This window comes from Urocitellus parryii, chromosome 9 (assembly GCF_045843805.1).
Source record: "Urocitellus parryii isolate mUroPar1 chromosome 9, mUroPar1.hap1, whole genome shotgun sequence".
NCBI lineage: Eukaryota > Metazoa > Chordata > Mammalia > Rodentia > Sciuridae > Urocitellus > Urocitellus parryii.
The window spans coordinates 44659536-44672666 of NC_135539.1; the positions used below are offsets into that span (position 1 = coordinate 44659536).

At 38.5% G+C, this 13131-nt stretch overlaps 1 protein-coding gene and 1 pseudogene across 5 annotated transcripts in view; both read left to right on the forward strand.

The window, feature by feature from the left end:
• Positions 1-13131, forward strand: part of LOC144256943 (transport and Golgi organization protein 1 homolog) — an 88195-nt gene that overhangs the window by 47322 nt on the left and 27742 nt on the right. For all 5 annotated transcript variants that reach the window (XM_077802845.1, XM_077802840.1, XM_077802844.1 and 2 more), the window contains one exon: positions 12137-12282. In XM_077802845.1, the coding sequence (XP_077658971.1) occupies positions 12280-12282 (3 nt within the window). In that variant the 5' untranslated portion in view covers positions 12137-12279. The remainder of the gene's footprint in view (positions 1-12136; positions 12283-13131) is intronic.
• On the forward strand, positions 9663-10972 carry LOC144256983 (transport and Golgi organization protein 1 homolog pseudogene; annotated as a pseudogene).

A 13131-nucleotide genomic window follows, 5' to 3' on the forward strand; every position in this document is an offset into this window, starting at 1 on the left:
CAAGCACACTTTTGGAGGATGTTATCAGCCTTACTTTGTTTCAGTGAGAAGAGAACAGTTTCCAGAGTATGCACTATCTAAAAATGTCTTCTTAGTGATGAAAGCATTTATTGCCAAGACTTTTGTTGCTTTGTCAATTGTCTATATTGGCTGTAACTGCCAGGATTTTGCTGTTTAATTATTTAAACCACATAAATGGGCAATCTTTCATATATTATCTCATTTTCTTCTTAAAAAGTGAATTATAAAATTTTAACTTTGACCCCATATTTGTATAGATGAAATATCTGAGACTCAGAAAAGTTAATGATTTCCCTATAGTCACACAATTAGACTTCTGACTCTTACTACAATCTTTTTGGCTATATTCCTTACTTCTGCTGCTGTTCTAGTAAGGAAGTAATTTATATTTCTGAAAACTAAATGTATAAAGCCCAACAGTGCACTGTGGAAATTGAGATGTGCAGGCCACAAGTCCCCAACATCTGTTCTGCATTTATTTCAACACACCAAATATTTGACCTCCGTGAAAAGAATGCCAAGGTAAATTAGGCAGAACCAGAAACAGGAACTCATATATATGCCATATATTAGTGGCAATTTCAGATGTTTGAGTTTCTTTCTTTGTACAGTTGAAAGTGGAATAATATTTCAGGGCTAGACAAACAGTAGATGCTGGCAGAAGACCTTGCCTTGTATATGACTCACTTCCATTAGTACAGTACACTTCAACATGACTTTTTAATTGTGGGGAGTGCCTCAGCCCTACTGGTCATGCCCAGCCTAAACCTCCATCTTCCCTGGATTTAAGGGCAAGATACTTGTTTAAATTCCACTTAAGTTATATGATCCCTTTACTTAAAGTCTAATATTTTCTGCATTTTTATTCTATTAAGTCTAAATCCTTATGCTTGATTTTCAAGGAATTTCATAATCTGACCTAAGCACACAAATATGTCATCCTTTATAGAATCCTTTCCTCTTAGCAAAATGAGGTGTCCTTACTGTCCTTTAAACATACTTCTTTCTGCTGAGTCTTTCTTATGCTGTTTAATTCACTTGCCTTTTATTCTCTTTTTAGAATCTGAATCCTATGTACTTATCCAGGTCTAGCTCAAATCCCAAGACTCATCTCTTACTTTTAACTCTTTAGTGTTTACAATTTGTACCAAAATACATTTTAGCATTTATTTTGTGGCAGGGTAGTGCCCTTTCCACCCCCCCCCCCCCCCCACTACACTAACTTTTACCAAGGAGGAAACTGGTGTTACCAAGAAAGACCTGTTTATTTTTTTAGGAGTTCCCACTCTCGGGATTATAATGAGGATCTAGAGTCACCTCCACCCTTGGAGATAGATCCCAGATTGGGGTCCTTCAGCACAGGTGTAAAGGTTGATCCATTGCCTAAACCTCTTACACTGGCACAGAAGATGATGTACACACACACACACATACACACACGCGCCAAAACTCGAAGGAAGGAAGGGAGGGAGGGAGGGAGACCCTTTGAAATCCATTGAGAAATGATACTGTTCTGGTCAACCTGACAGAAAATGGGTATTTGTTGTCATTTTCTGACTTACCATATTGTGACCAAGCATAGTGCTTTTATTTTTATTATTTTTTTTTACTAAGACCTTTACTAGGATTCACCTGGTTTATAACTTTCTACCTTTAAATATAACTGAATCTGCTGGAAGGTGGTGGCAGAGTCTGTAATCCCAGATATTCAGGAGGCTGAGGCTGGAGGATCACAAGTTTGAGGTAAATGTGGGGAACTGAGCCAGACTCTGTTTCAAAATAAAAACTAAACTGGTGGCACACACCTGTAATCCCATCAGCTCAGAATGGTGAAACAGGAGAATTGGGATTTCAAAGCCAACCTTAGCAACTTAACGAGGCCCTGAGTAACTCAGTGGGACCTATCTCTAAATAAAATACAAAAGAGGGCTGGGGATGTGGCTCAGTGGTTGAGTTCCCAAGAGTTCCATCTCTGATAGCAAAAAAAAAAAATTAATAATAAATGAATAAATAAAATGGGCTGGGGAGTAGCTCAGCAGTAGAGCACCCCTGGATATTTGTACTAGGGAGTACAAAAAAAAAAGAATTTTCAATGCATATTACTTTTTGTCTAGTTTATTTCATTCAGAATCTCCCTGTTTTTGCTATTATCAATAGTTCTTTATTCTTGCTAAGTATGTTTCCAAAATTTATTATCTATTTTCCTATTGATATACATTGGGGATTTTTTTTAAGTAAACCAGGTTATATTTATACAGTGGAAAATTATTAAGCAATGAAAATAAGAAGTACATTCACATTCAACAACTTGGATAAATCTTATAAAAATACATATGGAGCTAAAAAAAGCCACATACCAAAGATCACATGTGTATGATTACACTGTATAAAGTAACAAAACAGGCAAAACTAATCCTTGTTATTAGAAGTTAAAATAGTGCCTAACTCTGGGGGAGCGGAGGGAATAATTGGGGGAGCAATAAGAAAGGGCTCATGAAGGTGCATTTGATGTCCAGTTTCTTGACCTGGGTTAGGGTTCAGTGGATATGTTTACTTTGTGATAATTCATTGTGCTATACGTGATTTTCTTTTGTCTGTTATATTTAATAAAAGAGAAGCTCTATTAACAGTAAAAAAAATCAGTCTCTACATTCATGTAAAAGTTAGTAATCAAATGCCTACTATATGGTTAATATGAGTATAAGGGTTCTGAGGCATGTAAGACAGACATGTTCCCACAGTCCAACATTGGGGATTTTTTGACTATTACAAATAAAACCACCATGAATAGTTGTGCACAAGTCTCAGTGTGGATGTATGCTTTTATTTCTCTGGAGTAAATATCTCGACAGATGTGATTTTAAAGCAACTGCCAAACAGTTTTCTAACAGTTTGTGCCATTGTTTGTACTACATGTTATAGTCTGCAGTTCTAAGAGAGATACCATAGTCTTCATCTTTGTCAACATTTGTTATGATCAGTCTTAAATTTTGTCCATCCTACTGTATGTGTAATAACATTGCAGTTTTGATTTACATTTCAACTTACGTTGGATATCCTTTCATGTGCACATTCACCATATTTGTATCTACTTTGGTGAAGAAAAAAAATCTTCTGCCCATCTTTTCAAATTGGGTGATTTTTCTTATTAATAAGTTGTAAGAATCATTTGTATATCCTAGATATCATTCCCTTGAGAGAGAGATGTTTTGCCAATACTGTGTCCTAGTCTGTCAGCTTACCTTTCCATTTCCATAACAATGAATATAGAATAGACAAAGTTTGTTGTTGTTGTTTTTGGTACTGGGGATTGAACTCAGGGGCATACCACCACTGAGCCACATCCCCAGTCCTATTTAGTATTTTATTTAGAGACAGGGTCTCACTGAGTTGCTTAGTGCCTCACTTTTGCTGAGGCTGTCTTTGAACTTGCAATCCCCCTGTCTCAGCCTCTTGAGCAACTGGTATTACAGGTATGTACCACCACGCCCAGCATGAGACAAAGTTTTTAAGTCTGATTTATTTCTGAGAGGAGAGAGAAAAAAGAGAGCATGAGGCAGAGAGAGCTAGTTAATTTTAAAAGTCTCTGCCAAGCAGCTTTTTATATTTTCTTCCAGAAGTTGTATAGGTTTAGCTGTTACATTTAGGTCTGTAGTCTATTCCTACCAGTAGTGTGTGAGGGCTCCTATTGATCCACATCCTTGCCAACTTATTATTATCTTCTTGATTATAACCATCTTAATAGATGTGAAGTAGTATCTCACTGAGGTTGTACATTTCCCTAATGGTGCTGGGTATCCTTTCATTTGCTTATTTGCTTTTGCATATTTTCTTTGGAAAAATGTCTATTCTAATTTCTTGCCATTTTTTTTCATATTGAACAATAAGAATTGCTTGTATATTCTAGGTAGTTATATTCTAACTACATGAATTGTAAATATTTTCTTCTATGATTGTGTTTTCACTTTCTTCGATGGTAGCCTTTAAAAGTTTTAAATTTGATGAAGTTCATTACTTTATTATTTTTTTCTTTTGGTGCTTGGGCCTTTGGTGTCTTAACTACAAAGTCATTGTCTACTCCAAGATTTACCTATGCTTTCTTACATTTAGTTTTGGTTCATATATATATATATATATATATATATATATATATATGTGTGTGTGTGTGTGTGTTGTCCATTTTGAGTTCTTACATTTATGTCTGTGGTCCATTTTCAGGTAATTTTTATGTGGGGTAGGGTTTAACTTAATTCTTTTGCATTAAAGACTACATCATTTTGAAATATATTTTCATTTGGAATGCAATTCTAGGATGTCAGTGTTTTTTTCTTTCAGAACTTGAAAATGTTGATGTACTGTTTTCTGCATGGTTCTTGAATGAATTTTGACATTTTACTTTCACTCCTTTGTACATAATGGTGTCTGTTTTCTGTAGATGCTTTTCAATTTTTTTCTTAGCACTTGTTTTAAGCATTTAGTGTATATTTGTGTCATCTTTATCATTTTTCTTATTCATTGAGCTTTTTGAATCTGAGTGTTCATCAGATATAGAACATTTTTATTTATTATTTATTCAAATGTGTTTTTCTCACCTCTTTTAGGAACTACCATAACATACATATATATATATATGTTGGACTGGTTGAAGCTGTGCATACTGATGCTCTGTTCAGTTCAGTCTCTTTCTCCATGTTTGATTTTGGAGTCTTTATCATTGCATATTCAGTTTGCTGATATTGACTTCTTCAATGTCGAATTTGCTGTTAATCTCATTCAGTGTAATTTTCACCTTAGCCATTGTTTTATCTGATTTTATCTAATTTTATCTGTTTTATCTAATTCAGACATTTTTATATCTTCTTTTTCTCCTTTACATGCTTATTCTTTTCCATAGCATCTTGAACATATGGTATACAACTGTATTAATGTCCTTGTATAATAACTCTATCACAGTGTAATTAATGATCATTTCTATTAATTTTCTTTTCAACATGGGTTATATTTTCCTACCTCTTTGCATGCCTCATACATTTTTATTGGATTCCAAACATTGTGAATTTACCTTGTTGAGTACTGGATATTTTGTATTCGTTTAAATATTCTTGAGCTGTGTATAGCTTTTTTTTCTAAACTATCTTGGAAGCATTTTTATCTTTTTAAGATTCTGCTAGACTGGAGTTACCTTCAATCTTGGGCTAATTTTTCCCTTTTACTGACTATGTTACTTGATGCCCTTTTATTATAGATTTTCCATTCTAGCTGGTGATTACAAAAATTGATCTCCATGCCAACAATCACCACCACCTTCCATTCTGTTCTTTTCTGAAGGTTCTTTCTCTGGCCTTACATGTGTGCCCATTGTTACATAGCCACAGACTTCAGGGGAACCGTCCATAGATGTCTATAGAGAGCTAGTGCATGTACACACTCTCCCTCCCTCTGCAATTCCCTACTCTCCCCTTTATTCTGCTCTGGGACTTCTAGCTGCATCTGTCTCTTCAGACTTTAAAATCCATCTCTTCAACTCAGGAGATTTTCTATTTGAGTTTCCCTTCTCTGGATGTGGCCTGAAAAAATTCTTTCCAGGGAGTAAATTGGGATAATCCTAGCACTCATCTCTCATGCTTAACTTTATCTTAGAGGTCACTCTTACGCTGCTTATTATCTAATATCTGAGAACTGTTGTTTGTATTTTGTCCACTTTTTTCCAATGTTTTATATGTGAGGGTAAATCTGTTGCCCCTCTTGGAGAGATTTAGTCTTCCATAAATGTTTAACACTATTTTCTGACTCATCATTTACAATAGATGAGGTTCTTCCTGGTAACAGCATCGTTAGGCCTACTGAATGCTCCTAGGCAAGTGCCTTCACAAGTTTCCAATGGTATATGTTATTATGCTGCCAATTATTTGTTTCAGATATGTTTTTCTTGTCTCATTTAGATTGTACTCTGACATTAGGAACCCTTCATATCTTAGAATTTTATGTCCCCTCCACCCAAACTGGTCACATTTACCTTTAACCATTACTCAACGCTTACCCCGTAAGATTTCCCTTTGAGGTATTAAAGAATAATGCACTTGAGATTATTTATCTCCATGCCAACAATCACCACCACATTCTATCCTGTTCCTTTTCTGAAGGTTTTTAATATAACCTTATATTAAACATCATGTTAAACATCAATGCCACATATTTAAATGCTATGAGTAAAAGTGAATGCTGATTCATCCACTAATTGTATGTATCCTGATAGAAAGAACTACCACTACCTTATTGTGGCCAGTTGAGAAATTTTCTTCTCATTATCCACCAGACTAGTTAATATGTCTTTAAGGCAATAAGTTTAAAAAATAATACTGATAAATCAAAGTATTGAAAACTCTACAAAATAAGAAGCTAGTTCTTCAGTAACTGGAAGCACTGACTATGCATATAAAAGTATATCTGATTATGAGTCAAAGTAAATATCAAGAAGATAATATGCAATTAGATCATTTTGCTATTCTGATTTTTCCACCAATGAATTATCATTAATTTCTATTCTACAATAAGAAAAATTCTACAACATACCATATTCTATAATAAGAAAAATAAGAAAAAATTAAAGCTAGTTTTAAAAGATCTACTTAAATATTCCAGTATCATGTAACCAAACAACTACTCTCCACACAAGTATGTTTTCATTCAACAACAAACACATTCAGGGGTACATTCCTGGAGTTGAGGATGCATGCTGCTGAGAGGTGGACCTTAAATGCCTTGTTCTCATAGCTTATTTCCTCTCAGTACTATTTATATATGGGGGCTTAATAGTTAATATAGGTGTTTAGGTTAATAGTGTAGTATATTTATAATATCATTGGAACCATGAGTTTACCCAACAAATCATTTGTTAACTCTCTCATACATTCTAGGCATTTCCCTAGTCACTGATGTAACAGTAGTGAACAAAACAACTAATTTCCTGCTCCTGTTGGAAATTGTGTTTGAGGTTGGCTCAGAGCAGTGAAGTAGATAAACAAATGTAAGGAAAGTGGTAAGAGAAGTCTAAAGTGGAAAGGCAAGTCTGAAGAGAAAGAAAGGCAGGGTAATGGGCTTGATAGTCATGGCAAGAGGCTCTATTTTGTGTAGGATGGCCAGGGAAGGCCTTTATCACATGAAATGCCACTGTTACAGAGACATGATAAAGTGAAGGGGTAGTTAGCTAGTCAGATGATTTGGGGAGTTAAGGTTGAGGCAAAGTTACAAGTGTAAATGCTCTGAAGCAGGGGTGGGCTTGGTGTATTTAAATGGAACTAACAGACAAGAGAAGAATGTTAGGAAATGGGGAGAAAAGGATGAGGGGAGTCACATTGAATAAAAGCAGTCCATAATAAGCCAGGGCAGTCCATAATAAAGTCATGGCTTTTTTTCCTGATACCAGAGATTGAACCCCCAGGGGCACTTAAACACTGAGCAACACCCACAGTCCTTTTTAAAATACTTTATTTAGAGATAACTCTCACTGAGTTGCTTAGGGACTCACTGCATTTCTGAGGCTGGCTTTGAACTCAGGATCCTCCTGACAGCCTCCTGAGCTGCTGGGATTACAGATGAATACAACCAGGCCTGGCTAAAGTCATTGCCTTTTATTTGGAAATGGGAAGCTATAGGAAGATTTTGAGCAGAGAGACACAATCAAATTTATATTTAAGAATATCACTCTAGTTGCCATCAGTACAATAGATATTGGGGGAAATGAGGGCAGAAGCAAGGACAGAAGAAGGCTAAGGGAATCATTCAGGTGACTTATGATGTGGGTTTGGCCTGTATATTGGCTTAGCAGATGCAGAGGAGTGGTCAGATTGGGGGCATGTTTCAAATGCTTATTTGGAAAATGGGAATTAAATTGTCATTCTTATTTCTGAGATAGGGAAGACTGAAAGGAGCAGATTTTGAGAGAAAAATGAGTTCAGTTTTTTCAACATGTTGTTAGAGATGCCTACTAGATACATTTTATAATAAATACATGGTAGAAAAGAAATGAAGAATGACTCAGATAGACAGTTTCTCTCTATGATCCACTGGTTCTCCAGAAAGCGCAGAAGTACACTGTACCAACCGGGACCTCTCATGGCCCCTGTAGACAAATGTTTGTGCACACCTTTTTTCCATCGTTTTCTTTATTTAACATTATGAGCATGGTGGACTACATTCTTTTCTCTAAGTTTTAAAGATTCAGTTAATTTGGGGAAACAACTGATGGGTTCATTGTTGGAGGTTGATGAATAATCTTAGCAGAGACTATAGTAACAAGCCCTTGGTCACAGACAGATGAGAATGGCTCCACCAAGGATGGGAGCATTGCAGACACTCTTCCTTGGGCTGGCTAGCTTGTGCCTTCCCCCTCTTAACTGTACATGTCAGTAATTCAGCTATATTATGATTTAAATCAGATTTTGCTCCTCTTGTCAGAAAGTACAACAATTGCTTGTTGATAGGTTGTGATGAAAAGGAGTCTACTCCTTGGGCTTGAAACTTAGCTCCATTACTCACTGGATGTGTGACTGCCTCAATTTACTCTAAAATAAGGATTTGAATAGGACCTACTACTACTGTAAGGTACTATTGTTATGAAGATTAAATGAATTGATATGTATAAAACCTTCAGAATAACAACTGGACATAAAGCGTTCAAGAAACGTTAGCTAGTAGCTTTCTTCTCTGACAATCGGTTTTGTCAGTTGGTTCCCACTAAGTTGTGGACTTTTTCCAACCAGGACCAGATATCTTGTCTTTTGATTTTCATCCACTCCAACACCATTCTAGGGCCTTGTCCAGCGTCTGGCATGAATGGTAGCACAAAATGAGAGTTAAAAATATGCTTTTGAATTAAATAATTTCTTCCCTTATGGATAAAGATAAGAATCTCAAGATCTTAGCTGGAAGACTAATGTCCATCTCTCTGCCCCCACCTGTCCCCGCCTTAAAAAAAAGCAGGCCACTGTCTCCAGTTTACACCCTTACTCACAGTTCCATTCACCTTCCCCTTTCCTAATCAGAGGGATCTTGGGGTGGGGCTTCAAGGATCCTCAAGGAGTTTGAAGGGGAGGGAGCCTGGAACACTAGACTAGCTGTGACAAGTCATGGGTGGGATTTGGTAGTTCAGAAAAGGAGGTACCAGACCAGGAATGGGGGATGGGAGTGATGGTGGAGTGGAGTGGGCTAGTTCAGGATGGACCAGAAAGGAGACATTGAGGAAAGCCAGAAAGGACCGGTTGGCGGAGTGGGGGGGGGTGGGTGGGTGATGACTTGTGAGGGCATAGAAGCAAAGGCAGGTGATTGGACGAGAAGGAGAGTTCTAGTTGCCAAGGCAGCGACTAGAGGAGAAGGTCTTCAGTTGAGGAGAAGGTCTTGACTAGAGAAGGACAGAGCTCTGGCTCTGTGAGTTCTCCAGTAGAGTCTGTGCATCTACCCCCAGATATCCCTGCTGACGTGTCACCCAGGAAAGGCTTAAGCCTTCCCGGGCGCCACCCCTCCCCGCCTTGCTACCCACCACCCCTCCCTGCCTCGCTACCCACCCGCCCCCTGAGCCCCCTCCAGCGCCGCCTGCCTCAGCCTACTCCACCGCATCACGGGCTCACTGAGGTGACCACAACATGGCTGCGGTGCCTGGGCTGCTCTTCTGGCTGTTCGTGCTCTGTCCCACCTGGCGAGTGCCGGGCCACCCGGACCCAAGCACCGGCAGGCGCTGCTCGAAGCACAAACTCTGTGCAGACTACGAATTCACCAGTGAGTGAGCAGGCGGGTGGGCGGCCCGGGGTCTCTGCGGTGGCTCTTTGGGGCTGCATGGGGCTCCGATCCCCTGGTCCCCAGCCCTGCGGTCTGGGCTAGGGGTTCGAAGGACAACGGGTGGGGTGCAGGAGTGACAGAGCCTCGGGACCCTGTGTGTGTCCCCTCCGGCTCTGCCGGCGCCCTCCTACTTGTTGCCAGCGTTTTATTTTTCTCTACTGACTGAGGTGGGGGTTGGGAAAAACTCAGAGCGCATTGAAAGTGCATTCTCAGAAAACACTATGGATGGTAGGAACAATTTTTGGCTCAGAAGAACCATCCTCATGCAGATGGTCAAACAGATAATGCTCAGGGTGAACAAACTTCATTTGAACTTTTTGAAGAAATACTACCAGATAAATTGAAAGTGCCAGAAAGTGAAAGCAACAAAACCAGCAACATTTCTCAGGTCTCAAACGAACAGGAGAAGACTGATGCTTATAAACTTTTGAAAAAAGAAATGACATTCGACTTGAAAACCAAATTTGGCTCTACTGCTGATGCACTTGTGTCTGATGGTGAGACGACCAGACTGGTGACTTCATTAGAAGATGATTTTGATGATGAGGAATTGAATGCTGATTATTATGCATTTGATAAGGAAGAAGAGGAGAATGAGGAAAGCTTTGGGGAGCCCCCGTTACTAACCTTTATAAATGAAGAAGACATGAAATTCACAGTGGAGTTTGGAGTGGAGAAATATTCAATAGGTGAAGAGCAGAATTCAAATGGAGAAGATAAGGCTGAGGTAACTCTGCCCCCGGGCATCAAGGATGATGATAAAAATATACTGACAACCTTGGAGGATACTTTATTTATTGGCACAGGTGGTGATGAGAAAACAGATATGATGGATTTGGAGAATTCTTATTCAGAAGAAGAAAAAGAAGATGAGGAAGATTTAGTCCCAGATAGAAAAAAGAAGAAACCACAAGCAGCAACAGATTATATTTATCCTGAAAGTGCAGAATATGGTCTTTTTGTGGAAACCTCTAAGACAGATAATGATGAAGAGCCAAAAGTGGACATCGAACTTCATATTAAAGGAAAAGAGACAGATGTTCAGGAGATGTTTAGGTTCCACCACAAAGTGATGTCAATGACCTCTATAGGTAAAATCTTCCCAAATGTCATTTAATGTGTCTCAGGTGCTGAGATGCTGAGGCAATGGGGCAGACTTCACCAGCAGTCAAATTCATAGACCAATAGTGAATGGAGGGCCTGGGGTTATAGCTCAGTGGTAGAGCACTTGTCAAACATGTGAGGCGCTGGGTTTGATTCTCAGCACTGCATACAAATAAATAAAATAAAGGTCCATCAAAAACTAAAAAAAAGGGCTGGGGATGTGGCTCAAGCTGTAGCGCGCTCGCCTGGCAAGCGTGCGGCCCGGGTTCGATCCTCAACACCACATACAAACAAAGATGTTGTGTCCGCCGAAAACTAAAAAATAAATATGAAAAAAATTCTCTCTCTCTCTCTCTCTCTCTCTCTCTCTCTCTCTCTCTCTCTCTCTCTCCTCTCTCAAAAAAAAAAAAACTAAAATAAAAAATTAGGCAAAAGCTTAAAAGAATAGTAGTGAATGGAATCTCAGGGTTGAGAAAGACCTTAGAAGCAACTGGTCCAACTTCTTAATAACTGCATGTTGGACTCCTGCTGTTTAATCAAACGTACCCCAGGCTCATGTAACTCATACTGAAATTCCACCCCTACAAGCTCTCAGTTCTAACTGGAATTCTACCTCATTCACAGAGCCTCAGTGCAGGTCTGTACCCAATTCCCTTTAGTCTCTCTGGGTATTACTGTGTTCTTTTTAAATAGCTGTCATCTGTTCATTCAATGAATAATTGTTGAGTATCTCTGCCAGGTGCCAGATGCTGTGTTAAGCCTTGGCTCATTCCACCTGCAAATCTGCAAACCAAGACTCCCTCTTTCAGCTTTCCTAAAATTTTAAACACAAAGTTTCACCAGCACTAGATCCATGTTTGTTGAATGTGACCCTGTCTATATATCTCTGGTTTTAAAATTTCTCCTTGAATAAATATTGTTCTGGTAGCAGTTGTATGGCCATGGAAGTAGTGGAGAGTAGACTGGAGAATGTTCATTTTATAATTGAAGGGTCTGACAGCTCTAATTAGGATTTTGAAGTTTTCTTCTCTGTGTTAATTGTCTTTAGGAGAGCCACATATTCCAGGCACTGTGACTCATATATTTAGTGAAACACTCAATGAATATTGAAACTGAAGAGAGACAATTCTTATACTATAGCATAAAATAAAGTAACCATTTCCCCTTTCAATTTTAGAGCTACTTATAACAGAAGGTACTCCTGTTGATGCTGCTGATACAGAAAACCAACTAGAGATAAAGGTAGAAGAGCCAGCAGATGCCACCCTTTTGGACAGCATACTTTTCTTGTTACATTCATTCTTGCTTTATTTGTCTAAGATGGTAAGTTTGACATAGTTTCTTCAATTAGATTGTTGATTATTTATTAGTTTGTAAGTGGCTTCTGGTCATGAAGTGAAGAACTTAAAATGTCTTTATGAAAATGACTCCTGACCCTTTGAGTAGATAGCTCCAGAAACAAAAGCCATAGGGGTGTGGCTTTAATGGCTACTTGGTTTAGCACATGAGGAAGATTTGCTGTCTACCAAGGCTGGTCATTTGCACACCTGTAAAAACTTGGTTCTTCCCCTCAGAACCTTTCTTTCTGGCAGGGAGATAACAGCATTCACTTGAAACACAGTAAGATAATGGCAGAAAGAGAGGTATTTATTTGATGGTAGAACATTATTGTCCATAAATGCATTTATTATGGTTGGAAGGGTGATCAATAAGGTCATAAAGTAGTTGAAATGTGTTTGAAGCACAGGCAAAGGGCAAACAGGAGTCTGACATGTGGTTTGTTGTTGATTAGATAGGCTGGGTTGGAGGATGGTGGGGGAAGCTGGTAGTCAGAAGAAATGTGATCAGAGAAATGGAAACATGAAGAAAAGGATATTTGGGTAGGGCTGGAGAATGTGAATAGTTGGTGTTGTAAAGTGTGAAGTTGGAAGGGGATGGTCTGTTGGAGAGGCCAGCAAATCTTAAAGGAAGTCATGAGCCAAAGTCGCATTAGACCATTAATAGTGGGGATCCTTAGAAAGTTTTAAGAATGAAAGGAATTAGGTTAGATCTGTTTCTTAGAGTCACTTAAGGCTGATCTTTCTAAAGAAAATCATGATCCAAACAAGACATTTAATCTGTCTAGAAGCTTATCTAAGCATTTTAGGGCTTACCTCCCCCCCATTGGTATTT